The sequence below is a fragment of the Leptosomus discolor genome, chromosome 15 (assembly GCF_034619465.1).
Source record: "Leptosomus discolor isolate bLepDis1 chromosome 15, bLepDis1.hap2, whole genome shotgun sequence".
Lineage (NCBI taxonomy): Eukaryota > Metazoa > Chordata > Aves > Leptosomiformes > Leptosomidae > Leptosomus > Leptosomus discolor.
Window position 1 is genome coordinate 16,199,234 of NC_141405.1, and position 26,401 is coordinate 16,225,634.

Genomic DNA, 26,401 nt, shown 5'->3' on the forward strand with positions numbered 1-26,401 from the left:
TTGTTCCAATAAATAATTATGTATGGCTGGTTAATTCTTCAGAGTCAGCACCAGACTGAATGATTTTGAAGAGTGTGTGCAGACTGTTTAAACACTGCTTTAGCTCAGACAGCACCACTGTTTTCACTGACAAGCAAAATGCACCAGACGGTGAGTGATGCTGCAACCTCCTGAAGTCCCAAAATGAGACTGGAAGAAATTTTACCGTTAGTACAAAAGTGAGCAACGCAGGAGTAGCAATCAGCAGGTTTATGTTTTGTTCTATTCAGGCAGCCAAACTAAGCGATCACCAGTCTCAATGTATGAAACAGACCCCTATGAGACTGAAGGATGGCACAATACACGAGCTTTTCAGAAAGTTTAAGATGGGTTTGAGGTTTCCTATCTCTCAGTTTCAGGCCACGGACAAACACTTCATGGTTTTTATAGTGACCTGCCCGTCAAAGGTTATTTCTGGACATGTACATAAAGAAATTTGTAGTTTAAACAAAATCTTAAAGCTGGAGTAAAAAGAAATCTTAAAACCCACGCAGGAGAGGCTAGGGACACTGGAACTGCCTGTGTGGGCCTTAACAAAAGCACATGGTGATAGCAGGAAGTTTAAAATCAGGTTTTGGCACTCACGACCAAGACTGTAAACAGTTTCAGGCTTCTTTTGCCTTGTAAATCATTACCAAATTCAAGCATTTCCTCCTTGGAAGGAGTTTCTCAATGTTTCACAAAGAGTCCTCCTGTATTCCTTTTGAGTCAGTGTGGCTTTGCCAGCTGGTCTGTGTTAGGGCACAATCCCACCAACATGATCTCTGCAAAAGGCAGGAGCAGCATTATCAATCTCTAACAGTTTTTTCCCTTTTATAGTAAAATGAGTTGTGAAAGGAACTATGAACAGGGGATTTCTCATCTCAGAATCTCAGGGAATCGGGTACCCTTTGATTTGGTGATCTGTAGCCAATAACGAATCACAGCGGATGTAGATCTTTATATGGAATTAAAGTTGGTTTACAATCTTTATTATAAGGAAGGAGATGAACACTATCTGCTCCTTCAGCAAAGTTCACTCATCATTTGGTAGAGATGGACTTCCTCCTCTTAGCTAAGATTAGCACTATCACCTTGCAAAGTAACTTTATTCTCGGCATAATTCAGGAAGGGTCATGAAGACAGTGCCTTCACCGGGCAAGAAACGCTTACGCCCTTGTATTAACAGGTAGTCCAAAGCTTCAGTAACAGGATGGAGTTTTGGCAAGTGAATATCATGATCACAAATTAGATTTAACTACCTTTATATTTGATGCTTACCAAAGCCCACTGTTATGATGCTATGAAAAAACACAGGAGCAGTATGAATGCAATCAATACAATCAGACACACAAGAGTATCAAAGTTTATGCACATCTACTTGAAGTAAAAGAAATGGTACAGGATAGTTTGAAATATTATTGCCTTTGCCATGCTGAACATGTTTGCAGTACTTCAGAACAGACAGAACACATTCATAGTCACAGCAAAACTCAGCCAAACAAAAGATATGAAAAAGGTTATTTAAATGTATTTTAACGTATCATGAACTACTTTGATATTCCATACCAGAAAAAGTCTATGTAGCAAAAGTATGTAATAATACAGATTATCTGATTATTATGCAAATCATTATGCATAAAGAAAAGTATTCATTCTTCATCCTTGAACTTCCACTGAAGTTTAATTTGGAACCTAATTTACATTCAATTAACATTTTAAAGCACTACTTACTTTCTGTTTTGTTTGCCTACATGATTTAAATAGTAAGAGTGATTCTTTGCTTTTAGGAAAGGTGAGAGATATGAGAGTGTTTTACGCATCTGTAGTACAGGCACAGATCCAGCTGTTGATGCACCTTCTTTCCTGCACTTGACAGCTGTGCACCCCCACTTGCAAGGCCTGGCACCAAGAAAGACCTGAGCCACAGTCCCTGCACTGAGAGAACCTGTCAGTTGCCATTGCTCTTCTCTGTTGAGCAGTGCAAGAAGGGAAGTTGGGAAAGACTGTGTGGTGGGTCTTGTACCTCATCTCTGCCTATATCCTCTCCTACCGGTGAGATAATTGTAAGCCACTGTTTTACAGTCGAAAAAACCTGTGTCCAGATGAACATATTACATTAGAAGGGGATTTAAAATGATTTTTCTAAAATCTGTCATGGACTATAGGGACTCTGGGATTTGGGGAACGTAGTGAAGTATGGTTTTCTTTTATGAACTGCCCAAAGACAAATTTGCACGGGACCCAGAGCATTCGTTAGGACTTGACTTAAATGCATCCAAAATAGAGTATTAAGCAGAAAAACTTGTGAATGGTATATTTTAACCTAGGCATACTGTGAAACACTCCTAAATGCATTCTTACACAACTACTATACATGAAAGAAGAAGTGATAGTTCAAAGAAAGACAGTGACTTTGCTCTGAAGTAGGCGAAAAGTATTCACACAGCCAAAGCTGTGACAGACAAACTCTAGCAACTCATCCTGGAGTGTTTTACAATGCTATTACCCCAATTAGTCATCTCAATGCTTGTGGTTGCTCCCCCAAGCAGATCAAGAGCTGTATTCATGTCTATCATATGAGCTTAGATGCAGTGACAGTCTTGGACAAATATTCCTTTCTAATATTTTTAGGGATGGTAACTTACAGCCCTGGGACAGGACAAACAGCTGTGGAAAGGAAACATCTTAGCAGATGGCTATAGCTGTTTGCTTCAGTGCACATCAGTCAGCAACTTCAGCTATAGCTCCTCAGACTGCCTCGCAGCTATCACCTCTCAGGTGCTAATTAGCATCTCATGCGAGATCTGATATGTGACTGCTAACATTAGGGATAAACTTAATATGCACTAACATATCCTTTGTGATGTGTTAGTCTGAGATCATAACCATAAAATGCATCCTTGAAATGCTTTAAATATGGTTTTCAAAGACTCCAAAATCTAGGTGCTGCTGAAAAAAAAAATCAGTTGTTTGTTCTGTAAAAATTCATGGGATTTCTCTCTTTTGCTGAGGCTTAAAGGTTGCAGAGTTGAATTTCAAAGAAACGTGACAGCCTGCAAGAAATGTGCCCCCAAACCACCCTTACTTTCTTCATGGCTGCTTCAGTGAGCTGTTCATAATTGTCTTTCTGGACCAATTCTTCAGGATGTGCACTAGGTTAGTCCAATACTCAATGTGTATGGGTAATTCAGGGGTCTCTCAGGAAGGAGGTGTCTCTCCACACTAGTCTAAAAGGTCTTCCTTCTTCAAAGTATGAGTCATGACTGTTTCCTCCTTAATCTTCTAAGGATGCTCCCAAGCACAAATTTCTCATGGTATTAAGACCGGAACACCACAAGTATTACCTGATCACATATGTGTCTTTACATGCTGACAACTAAATTATTTTTCTCGATAGCTTTAAGCTGAACTAATCAGAAGGTCTGTTAAGCAAATATTTCTTTCTTTCACCTTCTACTGGGCATTCACCTCGGGTCGTGCAAATGAGGAAGACTGAAATTTCTTGAAAGCAGGTGATAATGTTCTCAAGGTCTCTTCCCCCACTATCAACATTAGGAACTAAACATGTATAACAATACACTGCAGGGTCTTTGACAGCCCAAACCAATCTCAAATAAATCTGAAAAGCTACTTTATGCTACATCAATATGTAATTAATCTCCAGGCTTGTACATGTTGATTTTCAGATGCGCTTTTCACAAGACTTTCAATGCCAGAAACTTTCGTGTTGAAATATTTCTCATTTTCACTAGTACTCCTACCAAGATAATCAGTATTTTGGATATTTCAAATGATTGTCAGATTGTAACTGTTGTCATAATAGTGAATATATCTCATGATAGATCAAATCTACAGATTCTTAGGAATAGCTCACACAATGGCCATGTAATATTTTCTAGATCATGTAGCAATTTTCATGGTGCATTCATGAAAGAACTTGAAGCACTATTTTAACTTACAATATATAGCTAATATACATAAATTAATGCATATTCATCTCAATTGCACTGAAAACATACTGGACAAAATAATCACTGAATGTTTCTGTGTACACTGAATGAGAAACGTACTGTCAAATCAGCTCCACGACTGAACAGAAAATGGGAGATTGCTAAACTTTCCTGACTCCTAAGTGGAAACATCTAGTCAAATGGAACAGTGAAGACCCAACAAAGTAATTATGCTTGAAAGAAAGAATAAAATAATTTGCAGAAAGGGAGCACAAAAAGATCAGGTGTCAAATGCAGGTCAAAAACGAAATAAAAAATTGTCAGTCTAAGAACTACTAGTGTTTCAGGCAGCTTGAATCCTGAAATGTGTTCAAGAGATTCAGAGCTAAAAAGAACAAGCTAAGGCCTACTCAGACCACACGACACTTAAGGAGTATATAGCACTGATCAACCAATACACATGTTTTGGAGGAGTTCTAGCAATTCCGACCAATGCCAGGACATTGCTAGCCCGATTTTCACTTTTGCCTACCAAATTCAGCTGGTGTTGCTTATTTAGATCCTGCTACTGATTACTTACCGTTTACTAAATCTCATTGAAGGCAAGTTAGGATTTCAACTTTTTTCACTCACTGTTCCTTGTTTCCAAAACAAAAATCAGTGACACTTCCATGCCAGGTTCATGTTTCAATTAAGCTCCTTTCCTCACATACTCTTTTAAATTTGTAGAAATGGGATTATCTAGAGGTGCTGCATCAGATAAGTAAATTCATCCAGTTAACAACACTGCTTTTCAATCCTCCCTTTCTCTTTTCTATACACAGAACACACGTGTTCACAAAGTACTGTCATGTCAGTTTTACTGAGAGAAACCAGGAATGTCACCAAAGCAATTTCTTTCCCAGAAAACAGTCATGGTCTTTCGATGATGTATTGACAAAAACATTTCTATGCTTCACTATAATGTGATGTTGAGTACTTGTGTACTTAAATCTTTGCAATGCATAACCCCCCCACCCCCCCCAAATCTCCCCCAAACCCAATTATATTAATTGCAGTGAAAAAAGATTTAATAAAAGCTCAGATTTTAAAATTACACTTACCTGGAACAAAGCTTCCCTGGACCACCTCCTTATAAGCCCACCAGCCTTCATGTATTTTTGGAGAATTTTGTTGAGCTAGAAAGAAATAATCAAAGAAACCATAAAATTAAGGCAAAGCATAGGAAATATTTAATTGCATAAACTTTGGAAACTCTAAACAGGGTATCATCTTCTACGGAAGAGACATTCCTCAATTCCGAAGTGATGTTTATTCAATTTATTGCATTATGCTACGCACCTGTATCTGAGTGCCTTGTCGTTGTTTCTCTTACAGTAAAACATACTCAGCTTCTGAAGAACTGTTCAGGTAGAAAATGAGGATCTATAGCACTATTGATGGTTTCTGTGCCACCCATAAATTCAATATAGGATAAAAGTGCTGAGAAAAAGAGTGCGCTAATATGCAGTAGTCAATATCTGAGTCCAAGTTGGTGGACTCATTTCCAGTTGCAAGTTTCATTGCAGTTTCTCCCCTTTCTTTCCCAAATTCTCCAATAATCGCTCACTTTGAATGGGAAGAAGTGACAGAGCAAACCACAGGCAATAGCTGTGCCTGTAACTGCTTCTCCTCTCATCCTATGTGCTCTGAGTTCCAAAAGCAGAACAGAAATGCATAGCCCATATCTTCACAAATACTGGCTTACGCTATAATTCTGAGGCGGGAATATATGTTTTTCCTGCTATCTCCTCTGTCTGCAATGTAGCACCCGTTACTTATCCCCCATCACAGTCATCCCAGTAGCGAGGCAAGATACTTCCTTCTGTTACGCCTCTGTGACATGCAACCCTATTACAGATACATGATAGCACTGTGCAGTTACACAATGAAAGGTTTCTTTGACCAATGTTCTGAAGGCTGTAACAATAAAAGTCTACGCTTTGGATAAGGTTTGCCCCTGATGAAACTGTTGCTCAAACGCCTTCTCTAAATTCCTGAAAAGCCAAGAGCAGAAAGGTCTTGATCAGTCAGTTTGCTACTCATAAGGTCATTACTTCTCTTTGTCTTGAAGGAAATCAGGACCAGAGCAAATTTTGTGGTCAAAATGTACAACCTTTGTTACTTGGAAATACTTTCAAAGGGCATACGGACACACAGCAAGACAAATGTGCAACTAATTTCCACAACATAGCAGATCAGAGCTGATATGCAAGTATGTTCTGCCTTCACTTGTATTTTGCTTGATATTTTTGTATTTAGAGCAACTCCCTTTCACTGAGCTACAAAAAACTCAGCTACCTTGTGTGTCCCTAACTTAAATTTTGGGTTGGTTTTCTTTTTTAAGTTACTTTCAATCTCTCACGCTAGCTCCTAGAATTTCTTTAACATAAATATGCAGCTACAGAAGATGCTGGATTTAGCAGCTTTCTGCTGCAGTTCCATTTCTAGATCACATATTATATACAAAAGACACAATTACCCCGGGAAAAGTTCCAGCAACATAATAAAAATTGTTGTTGTCATTAAAAATTACAATGAGGATGTGACATTCAGACTAAAACGAATACAAGATGAGGACCATTACATACTGTTCTATCAGATACAAAACAGTATTTATGATTTAACTGACTGTAAATTGCAGAAACAAAAGTAGAGCTGAAGTTAATTAAACATACTGACAGAAGGACCAACACTCTTCTTTACCAAAAATCCAGACACACTAGTGGAATGGGGTATGTGGGGATTCAGATTTCTCCCTGCAGTACTGGTGCTTGCTCGTTCTATTAATTGAATGGTGACATGTTAAACCAAAAGGACTATTCCACTGTGTACTCTCCAGTTTTGCAGATGACATTACCTTCATTATTTCAGCTTTTATATCATTGCCTAGAGAACTCAAAGTGTGCTGGGCTTTGTTGTGCTGGACTGCACTATACAAACATTTGGAAAATGGTAAACCCCAACCCACAATCAAAATATCCAAGCAGCAAAATATTCATATATACCCAGTCTGAACTGCGATTTTGTTGGATCTCAGCACTGGTTTATGCAGGTTGCTATGCTCTGCAAGAGAGGTCCTTAAAGATTTCAGGACGCTTCAGCAATAGGAGAGGATACTAACAAGTGAGTCCCAACAAAGCACAGCAATCATTCTTCTACTGAAAATTTCCTAGAAAATGACACTGTATTAAAGTGCATCTTGCAGTAAGATACACAGCTACAGCTGGTCCAGCCAACCCGAGGCAGCTGCATTTCAAAAGTGGGTGAAAAAAGTCTGTATGTAGATACAGGGCAAGTTAAGAAGACTTCAGGGAGGATGGGTATTTTCAAATGCAACTGTCAGCATTCATAGAAACATGTACAATCAAAAAATGTATTGCTTTTGCCAGCTCTGTGGCCTATCTAAATGATACATGCCAGGTCCAGAAGAAGAATATAATCCATTATTCAGAGCTTAAATTAAACCAAACCCAGAAGACGCTGGGTCTGCAGCTCTGCTTCACTGTGTTGCCCCAACACTTAGCAAAGCTAATTCCAAAAGGAGTATCAGGAAAACTACGACTTTTGTCATATTTTTTCGAATCTGCTGCATTAGTATGGAACAGACTGCATGAGATTAGCAAGAAAATTAGATTATCAAAGCTTTGTACTAAATGATTGGATGCCTGTGCAATTGCTTCAGCTACCAGAGAAGAGCATGACCTAGCATCACTCTGCACATTCCACAGATACCAAATACTTATCTCTTCAATACACTTGAAAATGAAATGCATAAAAAGGAGTACAATAAGCAAAATAAGATGTTGTACCATAGACATATAAAATATCTAAGATAGAGCAAGAGCAATGCTGGGAGTACTGCTGATTTACAGAAAACTGAGGCCACTGAGAGAATCAAGAGGCAAGGCAGGTGACTGTTGTGAGAGAGCATCTAGGGAGACAATCCCCAGTGCCATGCTCTTCCTTGAACCCTGAAACCTCAATGTTTTATACCAGTTCAGGCAAAACATCCGGCAAAATAGTGCAGAGAGTGACTGAACACGGCTTTCTACTCTGCTGTGCATACGAAATTTAGCTTGGTGCCAAAGATTTACTCTGATGGATCCTACAGGGACTTTGCTTAGAAAGGAGAAAGATTTATGAAGCTTCCTCTTCTCTGAATGCAGGAGGGGGTCTGGCAAGGCCAGGGAGGAAAGTTTGTCTTCCAAAAACTTCTCCTAAGCCATTACTCCAACCTGTGTTATGCAAGTGGGCAAGAGGTATTATTAAAAGAGAAAAAAGCTGTTCTCTATTTTTGAAACATAATCAGACCCATACCTGGATTAGTAATGGAACAAGGGAATATAAAATTAGAACGAGCAGACATATGGACAATCCTTGCTGGGAATCCTATCTGGGACTCTTCCACCTGATGCACATACCACACAAGGTCTCTACACTCAGTGTATCAATGCCCATCTGATAGAATGGCACTGTGCCTGGGTAAACAGGTTCAACCTTATGGCTCAGGAACTCCTGCCAAGGAAAAGGATTCTTCGTATGTGCCACCTCATGACACTGAAAATAGCAAAATTCTCTCAGCATCCTTCTTATTTCAGTGAAACTATTGTACCTCTCATTGCAATTCTCCCACCTGAGGACCATAAAAAAAGAGACATGCATGTTTGCTGCGTAGGTTCTGATACTCCTATGCTCCTACCAGGGCACCCCTGGCAGCTCCTTTTTTTTTTGGCATGAGCTTTTTTTTGTCATGATACTGAGGAGACAAAAGGTCTAGAAAGCAATTCTGTATTCCTAAAGGGGGTTAAACGTCTAAAAAAAAAAATTTCATTTCTGATACATCAGAGACTTCTGCTTTTGCCGCTAAAACCTAAAGGATGCCTTTTCCTTCCAAGAAACGTTGTTTCTGCAAGACATCAAAATAAACAGACCCATCTGAACAGACACTTTGCTGTTAGGAGCAGATTACCTGCACAAGTAGCTCTGCAACAGCAGTTTTTAGCATCAGCTCTGTATTCTGCCATTGGTAGGGACAGTCCAAAATGTCACGTTTGCCCAAAGTGCTAGAGGATATTGAATGACCTCCATTTGCTGCAGCGTCCTCTCCTGAACTGAAATCACCAGTATCCGAGATTAGTAGCTCTGCTGATATAACACCATTATGTCAGATCTCTTTCAATACGGCTGCTGTAGAGGAGACAGGATATTTATTTGGAGCTGATATGACACGTGTTGCTTTCATTTTGCCCGATTATCGTTGGTAGGTCTCATCGTGAAGCAAAGATTACAGGCAAGGTTCTGCAAGCTGTTGTGCATTTTTGTTTCCTAGGGACTTCCACGTATAGGGAAACAGCTTTGCACAGGATCATAAAATGTATGGTAAATGCCAACAGCAAAACATGCCAATGCCCCATAAAGCCAGCAGCTAACCGTACCTAGCTGAGAGGTCAACATGAGTAGGCTTATGTTTCAGAGAAGCTGTTGCTCACTCAGTGAAACTATTTTAAAATCATCAGATAACCTTGTATCAGATACCAGGCACCGTGATGCAGGTGCCAAAATATCTGCATACACTTTGCAGCATAAAGAGGTCTTCATCTTGTTGGAATGCTAATGCTGACAGAATAGAAAATAGTGTAATTAATACAAAATACCCCTCAGTAAACATGCTTATTTGCAAGATATAAACAAGTCATTCTGCAATTGCTTATTTACTTTCCGTACTTAAAGATAGAAAGGCTTGTATCTGACGCCATCATTTATGTCATTCACATCTGAGTACAAGCCAAGAGCAGAATCTTGCCAGATCAGAATTCTCCATTTACTTTGCTACCATTTCACACAGATAAAAAATGCTAGACTGTGGAGAATCAGGCTCACATCTTTTTTCATCTGAATTTTATTGGTCTGAGCTCTTCTGATTGCTGTATTAATCACTCCGCATGCTTATCCCTACTTAACTTACATCCTAAAAGTCTTTCTTATGATAACCTGGCTAGTATTGCCCTGGCATTAAATACATGATAACGTTTTTATCAGTTACCCCTTCTGCATAGTTATGAGATTAAAAAGAAAACCAGCTGCAACGATGAGCCATTAGTTTCATCTCAGTGCAAGGCATTAATTCATGGCTAACACTTTGACATGAAACTCACAGAAATACGGCATAGTGTCTACTACAAGAAAAATTAACCCTCAAATCTGCTAATGCAATGGTCACCACCGAAAATGAAAGACATATTTATAAGGTATTAGATGCTGGTGTGATCTTCACTTACATCCAACTCTCTGTGTCCCACAGACCATTGCCTTTACAGGCCTTATCCTGGTTCTCTCGCAGCTAGCGTAAGCTACTGCTTAGCTATGTAATACTGTTTGATTTTCCATTCAGAGTTCCATAGTTCACTCTGAGTAGCTTCATCACTCTCACGGTATCTTCTTCAGTCATTGAGAAGTAATCCAAGATGGCTGCGCTCATGGCAGAAATAAAAATTAAGAGGAATTTTCCTGTAGTGTTTTAGAAGATCTGTGTTCTACAGAGAAGAATGGTTAAAAAAAAAATAATCAAAAAAATAAAAAAACCCAAAACCTGTAAGAAAAAGTTTAAACTTTTTGGGGCTAAACTCCACTTCCAGAATCTTAGGTAATGACATATTTTGTAATTATTTTAAATAGTTTTAATTACTACATTTTATATGAATATTTTGCATACTGTTAAATCCAAGGATGGGTTGCCTAAACTTTGGAAGGAACACAGACTCACTCAATCTAAAAAGTTAAGTTTCAACGTTTTCAGTCATACAAGTACCAGCTTCTGGCTCACTCCAGCAAATGCCTCTTAAAGCAAATGGAATACACATGTATAAAGCGGACCTGACAGCAGGGGAACCAAGCAGATGCAATTAGCTGAAGATTCAGCCCTCTATAATTAATGTTCAGTTTGTTTAAAACAAGTCTGTACATAATTGCAGCTATTATTTAAGATGTTTTTATGTAGCCTTTTTGTGTTAAAAGAACCTAACAACACACACTTCAGGCACTATATAAAGCATCATTTATAAGTGAATAGTTACAGGACAAGAATGGTTAGCCTGCTTATGAATACTACAGCCTACATTGTATGCATGACCATACGATGAGGGAGGAAAAAGAAAACAAAGGATTATAAAGGGATCAATAAATAAAATGCTTTCACCAGCTATGCCAGATTTTTTTTTTTTTTGGATAACATTTTGCTCAGAAAACATGTAAATGCTCTTTCATTAAGTTAATACTTTCCAATTCCATAAATCCTTCTTCCACCATCCTCATGTGTAAAAGCTCTCACTGCTGCTGTGAATTCCAAGCAGTATTCAACACAGAAAAACGGACGTGACCTGTTTTTATCACGTCTGAGGGCAAAAGTAAGGCACTATCATGGGAACTCTGCTACGGCACAGGACTCGTCTATTCTCTGTATTTTCTATTTATCGTAATTTTGTCTTTTGATAAGATTCCAATTAAAAACCTAGGCCAAAGGGTAAGATTTCATACAAGTAGACTCGTATGTATGCAGGTAGCAGTGACAAAAAACGTGGCATAACATTACGACATAGCTAACTGCTGCATCTACTGTCCCAATGTAGTCAGCTTTTGATGAGAGCCACCAAGTGTCCGCAGTCACTAAATGCTGCTTGAAGAACCATAAACTAAGATGTTTACAAGTACTTAAGCCCGTATTAGGATGCCTACTCTGCTTACAGGACTCTCTCACCAGAACTCTGCAAGACTTTGGCAGTGCAGCAATAGCTCCGTTTGCAGGAAGCACTAAGTGTGTATAAGGCCCAGCTCTGTTCAGCAGAGAAGGATCTTTTGCAGATAGTATTCTCATCCCTTCCAGTGAAATGTATTTCAGAACCTTTTCACTAAAGCACTTCAAATCCTAAAAGGCGAGGAAAGGGGAAAAGGCAAGGGATAGCCAGTCTAAAGGCTGCTGCACAGAACTGGCAGGCAGGGCTCTAGAACATCGTTTCCTCCTCTGCTATTAATTTTGCAGGTGACTGTGCACTTTCATGTATCTACCTGTAAAAACAGGCTTATAATACCAGTTACCATCCCATTGTTCACGAAAGGGTAGAAATTCAATTAGTTAACAACTTCCTTGCTTTCTGAACACGGCTGGAATACTAAAGCAGTGTTACACTCAATGCTATTTGCTTCAATTCTTAAAAAGTAATACTTTTTGCATAATTTCTTCTTCAGCAAAATTTCATTTCTGAAACTACTGTGAGACAAGGAACTTCTGCATAGCTCTCTATGGTGTCTGGTAAAGCTGAGCCGCTCTGTTTGATATGAAAGAATGCTGAAGGTTCTACCTACAAATTACTATCAACTAGGGATGCGAGCCTCTGCTTCCTCAGACCCCACACGTATCTATGGGATTCACATTGCTTTTGAATAAGGTACAGTTCTTTTCCTTCTCTGGCACAAGAGTCAAAACCGCATCAAAGCTGAACTACTGCAAGAAATCAAAGCAATTAAATTAATGCAGGAGAAAAATATGTAGCTGTATTGCAGCAATTAGAACATAGTATTGATCGCAAGCAGCGTGGGAAATTCAAAGGGTAACACCAGAGACTCAGCACCTTTCATCTCAGTCATTAATGGCATGCTTAGGGTTTCATGGGTCCTAAACCGCATTAATACAACTTGGCCGTCTCCATGTTTTCCAGAGTCTCCGATAGGAGTGTCAGCATACACAACAGCCTGCTCTGCTTTGTGTTAGATGGGCCAGCTCCTCTTGAATGAGTTGTTTAATCATGTCTAGATATAAAGTCTGAAGAGCTCTACAAAATAATGCAGTAAGCAGCAGCAAGATACCTTGTGATATTAACTTCAGAATAGCTCTTACTTTTCATCACACTGCATGCCCTCCACTCCCATTAATTTCAATGTGGTTTGGGGACACTCAGCAACTTCAAAGAAATGGCCTCAATATCCTTGAGCCTTTAAAGTTCAATATATTATTAATGCTAAATTAATAGGGCTTCCTTGAAAAGGAAACCACTAAGTTCCTCCCTCAGAAGCACATATGATATTGACGTCTCCTCGGGTTTCTGACCCTAGTTGCTCTCTGTACTCTCTAAACTGAAAATTACCAATCAGTAATAGTACACACAGTCAGGGACTGTCCTGTTAGCTGCCATGGGCAGATCTTTTTTTTTTTCTTTTCCCAAATCTTTGGCTCCAGGAAAGAGAAATTATTTCTTCAGCAGGCTTCCCATGAGGTAGCTGTGCCCAGAATTTAAGTATTCATCACTGCTTAGGCAAACTCAAGTGGAAAAAATAAAGGCCTTCCAATTAGCCTGAGCACTAATGGCACAGCACCAATATTAGGTGCTTGATCCTACAAAATACATAGCAGCCTCAAATCCCACGGAAGTCTACAGCACACGAAAACTTGCGGTCCAGAATGAGATATGGACATTCTAAAGAGCTAAATCATATGCAGAGAGTTCATAATGCTTAAGCAATATTATTATGAGCATTTTCCACAATCTTAACAAAGCGATATAGGTGAAAAAGAGGGAAGAAGGCTGCCTTCAATCTTCCTTGAAAGCTCAGCAGAACTATGACTGGCAATCTATTGGTCTTGTACATACATTACTGTAACTTCAGTCAACCCAAAATGATGCACGTTCCTGAGACAGGAAGAGCCATTTTCTTCTGGCTAACATAGCTATATATAAACAAAAACAATCGCCATAAACAACACAAAGTCATTCAAAAGCTAATGGCAGAGGGGAGGCAAAATTATTTTGGTTATACTGAATTGGATTCAAAGACCTAGATTTCTAGTCACCCTGAGGTTGGCAGTCAGGGCACTAATCCAGATCATCTCACAGCTCACTGGACTACCTAAATCCTCAGCACTTAAACCTTATGTCCTGGAGCTTTCTGAGATCACAAAGTCAAAAAATGTTTTTCTGGCCATATAATAACAGCTTTTCTAGCATCAAGAAGAAATCTAATGTCAGAGGATAAGCCAAGATATGGATCCATTTCAGGCAGCGGCATCATGACAGAAAACTGAACCCATCATAATGTGGCTTTATTGCTATTGCTCTTCACCATTGCCACTGCAGTTTATCAGTTTCTTAGCAATAATTGGTTCTTGGTTACTAGACGTTTCTTAACAGAATGGGGGGAAAAAACCCAAACACTTTGTAATTAATTTTTCTGAATTGATAAGTGACAGCCTTTCTTCTAGTAAGCAGCAGTACTTTCAGTAGTGGTAAGACTGTGATGTATTTTTCAATATAAAGTATTGCTTCACTCTAAAGTAGATCTTGACTTGCTCAAAATAATGTTTCTACATCATGGAGGTTTTCAGAAGAGCTCAGTTTATGCATACTCTCATTACTATACACGGCAATTATAGAAGAATCTTCAGTAGCAATGAACTCATTAAATTCCCTTTAAGCTGCCAAAAAGGGTTAGGATCATCGGGTTTGTTTCTGTGTGCCACCAAACAATGAGATGCCATGGGCTATCAAAAATTCCAAGGTTCATGTTAACAATACAGAGTTTTTATATACATTTCCTTCACTCACATTCTGGGAAAAACTGTGGAAAATAAGTGTATATTGCTGGAATCAAGAAAAAGGACTAAAGAAGGGTATTTGCTTCTGAGATAGTTGGGACGAGTTAGAGCAACTCCCCGCAAGAAATGATTCTTACGAGTTCCCAAAAAGCAAGCAGAGATTCCGGCCCTGCACAATAAAAAGCTGTCCAAGGTTGCAAAGTGCAATTGTACTCACCCATTATGTAATTAATGAACCCTAAATCATTTAATAAAATGCAGTACACGGCTCAGAATCCCATTACTATTAAACTGGCCACAAGACAAACCTGAACATTGTGCATCACCAGCATTAACTTCCTTTGCATAAACTTAATTTACAACACAAGAGGCAGCTTAGAAAAGCAGATAAGAAAATAGTCTATCGACAGCTCAATTCACTTATGTCCCTCTAACCCAAATGTTTAAGAGTCAACCCCTATGAATAAAATGGAGTACATCTATTTCACTACTATCCATTCACCCTAAGTAACCACCAATGTTAAGGTGAAATGTTATCCAAACCTAGAAAAAGTGAAGAAAAGCAGCTTTTTTTTCAGACTTCTAAAATCAGAGATGGAAAATAATTGTGGAAGAGTTGAACTGCAGCGGAGGAACTGAGGATGAGCAGCAAGAGGGAAAAATCATTCCAGTCAGATCAGCTGCCAGGCTAAGACAAGACAGATGAGAAAACAACGTGTCTTATTCACCTCAGTTGCCAGTCATGTTGTATTATATCGACATTTCAATTCATTAATTACTGCTTAGATATTACAGTGATGACAGCCATACAAATACCTGAACGTAGAAATTCTACTGGTTTGTTTTGGACTATTTCTAAAAGATATCCCTAAACAATTTTACTAGTTTGGAAGCATCGTTTGTTTATCCCACTTGTCAGGTGAAAATGGGGAAGAACTTTATTTTTTTTTTTAAAAAAAAAACCTTTGTCATGCTCCCAATCCTGACAAGAGACAAACCACTCTCCATACCTCCCCTTATCTTTTTTGCTTCCCTGCAGTTCTGTGGGATATCCCTCAGAGATTACTTCTATCATCCATCTGTCCATAGTTGTGTTTATCCACTGATGCTGGAAGAAGTCATACCCTTCCCCCTCTCTGGACTGATTCCTGAGACAGCAGTGCTATTCTGGCACTCTCCTGCTATTCTGTTATTCCTATCCCAACCAACAATACCCTTGGCTAGAAACGATGCAGCTCTGTCTGCCTTGGGTGACTGTGGAGAGCAGCTTATCCTGCTGAATTGTTCTAAATTTCTTGGCTTCTCGGTCCTTGCAGAGGTGTCCCACACTCATTCTTCTCAGCCACTTCCTTAGCTATTAGTCAAAAGCAGTTATACAAGTATGCTTCTTTCCTCTCTCTCGTTTACTTTTGAAGTTAAGATGGAAGACATTTCAAGTGGCTGTGATGCATCTACCTGCTTCACTTTGCTATTCTAAGAACTTTAGTCACTTTCTAAATTATTGATGCAGAAATCTCAGGTAGGAAAAAAAAAAATAATCTTCATTTGGGTATCTATTGTTCACAGCTTGCTCTCCCTGTCTTTCGAGAGATGAGACTTTGGACACAGATAAAAGAAAAATTTAAAGAACACCAAAGGTTAAGAATTTAAAAGATGTATTTAGTTCAAGGGAACTGTACGGAGAAGTATGCCACTGCAAAGATTTCATCAGGGATTTCCTAGCTTTCCTTCTTTTCATCTGTGTGGTCCTGTTTCTTCCAAGTCAAAATCTACAGAAGTTTCAGATAATCTTTTATTCTTGCCTGTAGCAAGAGGAAAGAATTTGGTTTTAGTGAGGGCAAAACCAACCCAGGACTGGAAATGGAAGTTGTAGATTTTAAGTGTATATGTTTCTCTTCTCATCAGCCTGGCCTATCTAAAGCAGAGATGCCTGGTAGCCTCTGGTCTTCTTTGAAAACCAGACAACATTGCACCCATTACCCAGGTTTCTTCCACATTTTATATATATTTGCCTCTATTCTAAAGACTTCTAAAGGTCTACTCTTCTTATTGTTCAGTGTTCCATCTTTGGCCAAGACATTGACTGAAAAAAACAAAATAAATCCTAGGAGCTGTGACAGCCCTGCCTCCTGCACACTGGACAGGGCAGAACTTCTGGAGACAAGCTGCAGACAGGCTCACTCCAGTAGCTCAGCCATAAAGACGAGCTGCCCATCAACTACTGTGCAAACTACTGAATATGACAGCAGTACAGAGAAACCTGTCCATCAATAATACTCGCTGCCTATATAATTTAATTTATAAAAATGCTAAATGGTTGTCCATCTCTTGATACGTATAGATATTCAGCCTAAAAAGCAAAACCACAGTGCAGTGGTACAAAGTAATATACCCCAACAGCAGTAGGCCCAGGAGCCCCAGCAGCGGTAAGCCCAAGAGCTCCAGTACAAGTACACCAGCTTTCAAAATATCAGAAATAGAGGGAAAAGTCCTTGAATTCAGGCCAATTCAGAGAACCTTTGTTTCTTTCCGTTAAGATTCTTATTGTATTCAGGTTTGAGCACTGAATGCTTCAAAGAACGACTCAGAATAACTCTGGCAAATTCATTGCTGCACAGCTGCCTGAAGAACACACTACATACCCCGAAGACAGACATCCCATCCCTGATTATCCACAAACAAATGCCTGCTGCGCCTTCCACATATGCTGAGCACTGCAGATGGGAACAGAGAACAATGGGATAGGCAGACCTCTAGATCTATTCCATGAACACTGCACCTTACAAAAATCATGTCCTCGTGTCCTGTACTCACTCCTTCTCTGTATTTCAGCCTTTGCCGCCTAAGGCTTTGATTTATGCATGCAGGAAGGGTTGCAGGTACAGATGAAAAAGGCATGGCTGGCCAGACTGGCCCCTTCAAAGCATCTGCAGTCCTGAAAGGAAAGTTATCAGCCACATTCTGCTGACAACTGACTTCAGGAAAATCATAGTAAAGGAAACAAGAAGTCACACACGGCATACATATCCAAGCGGATATAGACTGCTCTGTCTCTCAGCAGGTCATACTAGCTACAGTACCCAGTCTACTTGAAATAAGCTCCTGAATGCTAGGCAAACTAGTCAGGAGATCAGCAGATTTTTTTAAAAATATTTGGAATACTGAAATTTTATTTGTGTCAAAAAAAAAAAAAAATTAAGAACATTTGACATTGGTCTCATAGACATTAAAATTGTCACAGTACTAGCCAGGAGAAACTGACTGAATTCTGCACAATTCAGTTCTCCCCTTTGCATACGTGCCTGCCTTGCTGTTCAAGAAACTCTACACTAACCACCAGTGAAACCCAGTGAGGGCTGATGAATAATGCACACAAATCAAAGTCTGCTACCTCTGGCTGGGTGACCATACAATTATGCAATGAGCAATACTACTGACTCCGTAAACTTCATTTTGAGCCCTGTTAGACAGATGCTTAGGGTCAAAATTGAATGACAAAACTGGATGCATGGAAAGAATCTTACACCAGGGTCCTTTATCCAGCTTTCAACTACGCACCAGGCCAGGTTCACTGCAACTGGCATGCTACAATGCCAGGCTTTCAGTCAGCTACACGGGAAACTAAGCTCAGTACCAGAAGATGCCAACTTATTTTACATTAATCAGACTGATCTCCACCCTTCCCCACACACTTCGAGTTGATTCAGCCACACACCTAAAAGGAATCACGTGTCTTCTTACATCCTTATTGTACTGTATACGTGGCATCTGTTTGTTTCTTCCCCAACACAACTCTGTGCAGCAGTAAGATGATAAGACTGCTCTTACTTATTTTTTTGTACTTTTTGCAGCACCAAAAACTCATAGAGGTCATATGCTACAAACAGTACAAAATACAGATCATCTCTATTCAAGAACCTGAAAGACCCCGTTATTTGGCTAGAGAGCAAAGAGTTTAACCAGGGCTGCACCTGCTTCAAACTATTTACTGACTTTCAGACTTCAGGCCAAATCCCTTCTGTACTTGTCTCCATTTTTTGCAATGCTTGACCATGTCCTGCCTTCACCTCCTGGTTCTCAAATTCATGCATGTTTATGGTCGTCTTATTATTTGTACATCATCACATAAGAAGCTTGAGTCTAAAACTTAGTAATGCAAGCAGTCCAGGTAACTCAAAGAGCAGCACTCTGCAGAACACAACGTTTTGATAAATGGTGCTCTCGCAGCAGCTTCTGCTACGTGCATTCCAAAACATTTAAACTGATAGAAATTATTCTGATGACTTCAAATTATTCTAGGATAATTATACTGATGAAGTCAAAGTCTTGTCTGCAAACCCAGAGGCTCCATCAATTCATGTGAAGTCAGTCAATAGGAACTAGTACAGTACTAGTCAGGTTAGTATCACAACTATAAACAGAATTTCAACCCTAAAAACATAAATGAGGTCAGAATCCACTTAAAATGCTAACAGACATTTGCATTGGGTTTAACTAACGTAATAAACTGGCATCATTTACACTATTTCAACTTTGAGTATCAACTAGCTGTATGCCACCCTGCCTCACATAAACCTGCATTAAGAAGGACACAAGATTTGCACCTGGAAGTCTCAAGACCTTCAAGGCAGCTTTTTCATTCATTTCTAGTTTGTCTGGGCAATTACCTCTGCGAAATGCAGTGCAAAGCCCTGCTATTCTGATTTGGCAGCGAGCTATGAGTCAACCGTCTTTGACCTACTCAAAGAGGGTTCTACACACTGAGCAGCAGCATCTCTTTATTTCTGTGTAACAATTAGTGGGAAACATTTTGAGATATTTGAGTAAAAAGTACTATCGCTACAGAAAGTACTGTTTAAATAAATTACATTTCTCTAGGCTTTGAATTAAGAACCACAGGCACTCCTAATGAATTAAAACATGACATGTTTTACTTACCTCCTACACATGCTTGTATCCTTTTATAAAAGGCTAATACAGAAATTCAGAAATTCTTTAATAGTCTTCCATGCATTAGAAGAGCTAGATGGTCTATGATCATCAGTACACAGATTAAGAAGCACTTCAGGGGCTGGATGAAGCCAGCCACCTCATTACATACGGCCCGCAGTCACATTAGCGTTATCCAATAGTAACATGACAAAAAGAAGATTCATTTTAATGTTTGCTCTTTCCCCTCAAAAAGATCTGTCTGGACTTTAGGAATGAAAAGGTTTTCAAACTTCAGTCTAAGCCACAGCAGACAAGAGGACTGCTGTCATTAGAAACGTATGGGATCTCTGGGCATTGCTTCCTCCCACGCAGATAGCAAAAGCTGTCTTTTTAAGGGGCTGATCTTTCTCCTCCACTGCAGCATAGTCAAACTGCACAATGACTTCAACAGAACATGATCTGAACTCAGACCTGCACCTAACAATTATGTAAGAACTAGGTAAGTTAGTAGAAATTCAGATGGGGCCAACACTCGGAAGTAGAAAGCTGAGTAAAAGGAGGGGATAGGTTTTGCTTTATGCTTTCCTTAAGATGAATATTTAATTTTTTTTTCCCTCAGCCTAACACTCAGGACTGAGATAGAGAGAAAGGGCTGCTGCTTAGACCCTCAGTGCAGAGGAAAGCCCTCAAAGGGTCATTAATTGGAGCCAACCAGGCAGTGCTGTAAAAGGCCACTTCAGCCAGTCTTCCTAGCACTTCAAGGTAAAAGTATCACAGATTTTAGCACATGATCAAACTCGCAAAATGTTTGATTCCTGAGCATTCTTGAAGAGGTGGTGTCCCTCTTCTACAAATGTGCAAATGAATGCCAGTCAGAGAAAGATATTTTCTACATTTTATTAGCCAATTTGTACCCCAGTGTAATTTTTACAGTACTTAGACTTGCAGAGCATTTGATACATATAGAAGATTTGTTCCATTGACCTGTTTCAGCTGTAACTGTACTTCTGCAGTACTTCTGCAACTCAGGCCTTGGGGGAAACAAGAAACAGACAATTAGTGACCACCCTTGAAAAGTTTGATTAAAGTGTGTTGCCAAGCAACACAAATTCTGGTGGAGACAGTGATAAAATTCTATTCTCTAGAGAAGCCTTAAAATCCTTTGTGACTATCTTTTCCTCTTCCTGCAATCTCCTTCTTCATTCACTGTCTCCCACAACCTCTGCAATAAAATGAGAATATGCTAAATTAGTGTCTTTTCCCACACAACACTTGCACAGGCAGTCACACTTCTGGTATTTCTAAAGATAACTTCAGATGTGAGTGTGTACGAATTCCTCACTTGCCTCTTCCCTACTCTTATTTTTTAATAAAACTAAAAAAAATTCTGCCAAATGGCATAATTCTCATACCTACCAAAGTGCTTACAAGGTTAGGTCCTTCTTCTCTTTTTCCCATACCTAACCGGCTCTCAGACCTAATTTTCTCGCCCCTTTCTCTCTCTGCCTCCACCATTGCACAGCACCTCATCCCGGTACAATCTCCTTCACACCAACTGTCTGCTTGTCTTCCCACCCCAGCACCTAGCACAGCTGTCTACACCCAGCCAGCCAGTCCCAGTTAGAGCAGATACCAAAATCCAGCCCAAAGCACTTCATTTGATAAAGACGTAGGCAACTTATTTCGAGCTTATTAAGGAAATCTGTGTCTCTCAGATGCTGACTCCATTTTTATCACAGTTCTATATGCAAATATATAACTGTGTGTGATGTGGTATACATCTGTGTACAAATGTGCATATTTGCAACCATAATAAATGTGACTAATTTATATGAAAGAACAGCAGCAGATCAGATCAAACAACCTGGGAAGAACCCAGTAGATGAGACATGAGTGCTTCCTTTAAGAGTGGGTTACTGAAGAACTTCTGGGAGTAGTTGAGGCAATATGCCTGGGGAAGTGAGTACCTGGAGTAGCAGTTGCAGCAGTAAAAAGAAACTTGAGGAAAGGGGCAGGCACTGCACTCAGCAAGGACAGAACCAGGGCCACTGGTATTGAGCTAGGCCCCTGCTTTTTAGCAAAGGTCCTGAAAGAAAGTAATCCCAAAGGGGGAAGACTGTGAAGTGGTGATTAAGCTCTAAACTCCTAACACCCATGGATACTTCTTGTTCCAAATCTTTCACAATATTCTCCCATCTCTGACAAAGGATTCGCAGAGCTGCATTATCCCATAGCCTGGATGCAGGGGCAAACAAGTTTGGGAACTGTTGATCTGCAGCAACAGTCAGCAGCAAAAGCGTAGGAAAAAAGCAGACAAAAATAGGCAGCAAAGAGAGATTCTTCATCTAAAACAGTGCAGCCATTACAGCTAGAGGTTTAGGAATCTCCTAAGCCAGATGTTCCACTGTTACTAACCTGGGAATAACTGAGAATAACAATAATGCCTTCTCACACTTGCTTCAAGTTTCCTTACTACCTGCAGAACAAAGTAAGACCCACAGCTCTCATGCCTAGGAAAAGGCAGCCTACAGCTCGTGCAAGTCGGCTGTACGTTTAGCACAATCAGTGGAGCCATGCACAGTATTATTGAGGCTGGAGCAGCATCCAAAAGCTCCAATTAGGAGGACAGCTCCATCCTGTCAGGCACTAGATGAATACTTACAGTCACGCATGCCTTATCCCAGGGAGACAGGCCAGGCTGCCTTCATATGCTTCATGGCCTCTCCTTGAAACTGATCCTGAATCCGCAACATTTGCAGAATGTAGCTGTTTGTTCACTCCGCTGGACTGGAACGTGAGAACTACTTTAGCCTATCCCTCGCGAAATGCAGGCCTTGCCAATATACCAAAGCATAGAACTCAAAGTCTAATGATAAGGTATAAAAGAAAATATACCTTCATCTTCCAAGCTCTAAGTATTTGACAGGCTCCTCAATTTCTGTCTATCACAAAAAATTTGAGCTCAGCCCTGTAGGTTCAATAAATAGGACCTTCATAGTTCAGACATCTTTAACTGCCTACAGAAAGTGGCTAGCTCCATCCAGGTTTTTCAGGTGACATTTTGGCCTTTCTCTCCTTTTGGGCAGGAAATTAAGGGAAGAAGAGAAAAAAGAAGAGATGGTGTATGTATATATGTCTTTCTCCTTTTTTTATCCTGCAAATTGACATTTTCCTGGTGGCCACCGGTAGTTAATCTGCTTTCGAGTCAGCCCTTTCTGAAACAGCCTTTCCTTACGCTTTTTCATTGTGATATTTACACGTTATTTTAGACAGCTTGTATGAGTGTCTTCAACAACGCAGAAATGCTGAGCACCTAAATATGATATAAGATCCATACTGTCATTTACATCATAACTAATCAACTTTATGAGAGGGATCATTAAACTCATCATAAACATCTTGAAAAAAAACTGTTTCGAGGCTGATAAAAGAATGAAAGCAAAGCCCAAGTTCAAATGATGTATAAATTCCATCCCGTAAATAACAAGTAGAGCATACTCTTGGGGGCAGAGGGAACTAAAACTAACTGTTGCCCTTCTGCAGGAACAGCTATGTTAGGTAAGGCACAAGGGAAAGGAGGCCACATAAAACACTTGTAGTATTTCAGCATTACCAGAGTTTAACCTGGGAAGGCTTTCTACTGGAAAGCTTCCAACTCTGCCAGCTCTTTGTTATACAGTGGATTTTATTCCACAGCTGAAGACCTTCAAAATAACAAAACCATGCGAAGGAAAAGCAGATTGACTTTTTGGCAGGAAGTCAATGTGCAAATACTAATGAAATAATCTCAGTAAGCAGTGAGTCGCCTCAAAGGTCAACAACTACGTACTGAAGAACTTTAGCATTTAAGTTATTAACAATTTTGTCTTCAAGGATTCTGACAGTTTCTATGTGCTAACTTAAGGGTTTAAAAAAAAATAAATCAAGATTTGATGACTGAACAGTCAAGCTCTCTATATATCTATCCCTGATTCTTCAGACAAAAAGATTGTCTTGTTCCTATGGAAGCTACCAACCTGATTCCTATCTACTTAGGACCGGAATCAAACGCAATGAGGAAGGTTTACTGTCATCAATGCTCTTTCTCATCTGTTTCTGGCAAAGTGCACTATGAAACAATCTCAGTGCGATCTTCCACGGCCAGCATCCTCCCTCTTAGTCTATGTCCTCATTCTTTTATCTATTCCTCCCCTCTTCTTTTATTCCACCCCTTAAAACCAAATACTATTTATGCCCCTTACTGGTCTATTCCTGTCCTTTTTCTCTCCTAACTTAGAACTAAGGAATGGGTGCAAGCAATGATAGAGGGTGAAGAGGAGAAGAAAATTTTCCTCAGGAAAGAAAATGAATGACCTCAACCTGCCTAAGCTTTGAAATATCTTAGGTGAAAGTCACTCACTGTCCTTGCAGTCCAATTTTGGTAGTGAAAGTTAGTGGGGAAACCTTCAGCAGTTTTAATGCGATCAGAAGGAAGACTGTTTCTGACAAAGCACAGCTTAAGTCTTCCAGTTACTCAGTGAAGCAGCTTCAGTTCTCATTTGTACCTCTTTAAACTATGGAGTGCTGATAAATTTACTGTCTTGCACCTTTATGGATCAGGACCTGTGCTACTGACAAACGTAGGATCACTGGCATGTTGATAATTAACACAATGACATATTTTCATGCTTAGGGATACCACTTCGATTAACTGTACATGAAAAAGCATTTTGTCCCGCTCTTGGTTGTCCCACTCTTTTAATTTTCTTAGGTTGGGAACTTAAAAAAAACCTCTTATTTTCTTGATGCTACTTTAAATGGCCTCTTCATTTTGCAAATATCCATGAGTATAACATTTGCCTCCTGAAAATCACAAGCAAAACATCTGCAGGTACGGTAGGCAATCTTCTGATCTATGCTCAGAAATTGTACTGGATAAACTTAATCTGGGTTTACTAGGTTCACTTTAGCCTCTTCCAAATAAACAATCTAAACCAATACAAACCAGGTTAATTTAATCTTAGGAGTGCCTGTACAGCTTTTTGTAGCCCTTTATTGAAATGGATATATTTTAAATCACTTTTTATTTAGACTTTGCTTTTAGAACATGAAATATTCCTAGCCAACAGAAAAATCATAAACACAAATACAAAATACTAAAAGAGATTACTGATGTTCCACACCTCACTGTGCCCATTTAGACCAGCTCAAACACAGAAGGGCTGAAGTGTTTTTTTCTGTAAAAAATGGTAGAGGTAGGTCTCATTTCCACTTAGTACACTATCCACCTTTTAGCTTCCTTATCCCTAGCATGGGTCAACTAGGAAAGACATGGGAACAAAATCCTAACCTTCCATGAACCATGGAATCAACAGCAACTTAACCTTTCTGATCCAACACTTTACTAAAGAAAAGCAAAGCTTAAGAGAAACAAGATGGGAGCACCCTATTTCTGGCTATATTGATGTGTTTAGGATTGCTAGTCAGATCCCATCAGTTCCAAGTCAGAGTAATAAGAAGCCGAAATGAGAATTCTTATCTGCTACTTGGATTTCTGCATCTCTTACCACCAATTTGAAACATACAGAAAGTGAAACTCATGCTGGCACAATGCCCTTTCGACTCACACATTGAAGCACTGACTCTTCAGACAAAGATACATTCAAGTTGAGAAACCCTAAAGGTAACATCTATATGAGTGTCATCACTGCAGGCAAGACAAAAAGAAGAGCTAACCCTTATAGAGAAAGTGATCTCAAGTAAAAGCAAAGGTACCTCAGGTGACACATGTAAATGGAAGTGGAAAATTAATGTTACAGAGATATAGGTTTAATGGCCAGCATTGAGACACTTATATAAAAGGGAAGAGCGTTGACTATGACACTACCAAGGAGCAAATACAGCAAGTATGAAAGAAACACAGACATTTTACCCAATCTGTGAGAAAGTAGCACATACCTGGACTTGGCTAAATTAGAAATACTTCACCAATGTATTTGTAACTACTGCTATAGCACTCAAAACACACTGATAATGAAAACTGCTCATGAATAGCACAGTAAGTTCCAAGCTTCTAAGCGCTTACTGCAGTAACATGGTCTGTTTCCCAACATCTTTGCAGTCCTTGGAGAGGTGTAGATGCAGATTTAATGAGCAATGCATACCATCTGTTAATATTGCCTTTAAGAGCAACTGAGAAAAAAACAGCAATACCAAGAGTGCAAGAGATGGCAGAAGCTTTAAAAATATGGACCATCAATAATAGGGTTCTCTGTGTATGATTGCTGTAAAAACAAATCCCCCCAAATGAGCAGACTACATGTTTATTTTGCAACTGTTAAAATATTTAAGTCAGTCTTAAATCTGGATTAGAACCATGCAGTAAACATTCAGGTTAACAGAGCTAGTGGGCAAACTACTCCTGATCCAAAGCCAAACTCAGCAAAACGATGCATCCCAGGACCTGATCCTGCAGCACCCATGCTCTGGGCTAGCTCCTTTCTCTACTTTGAGTTACACTGATCCATGTAAATTCGGGATCTGCCTGCTTGTAGGTTTACACCCAAGCCAAGTGGGTAAAAACTGCTAGCGTTCTAATGGAGTAGTATTTCTCACTTACTCAATGGGGTTATAAATAACTACTTTGGATGCTAGACAGTGGACAGTCAAGCCCCTGGTCCCTAAAGTGTCTAAGCAGAGAAAGCTGACGGCACGACGTATTTTCAGCTGCTTTCTAGGGCAATTCAACTTAACTCTGTGAAGCCATTCAGTAGGCAGTCACAACTGCATTACAGGGATACAGAGAAACTACCTGGTGTGTCTCCACTCAACAAATGCTTCATTTGTTTGCAGTGTGAACCTGATTAGGTAGGAAGAAATGCTCAGTGACCAGCCT

The 26,401-nt window shown here is 39.6% G+C and overlaps 1 protein-coding gene across 1 annotated transcript in view; it reads right to left on the bottom strand.

The window, feature by feature from the left end:
• The window catches only part of CA10 (carbonic anhydrase 10 (inactive)), a 203,291-nt gene that overhangs the window by 162,533 nt on the left and 14,357 nt on the right, over positions 1–26,401 (bottom strand). Inside the window, exon 2 of the mRNA XM_009955291.2 lies at positions 5,075–5,149. Coding sequence (XP_009953593.1) covers positions 5,075–5,149 — 75 coding nt within the window. The remainder of the gene's footprint in view (positions 1–5,074; positions 5,150–26,401) is intronic.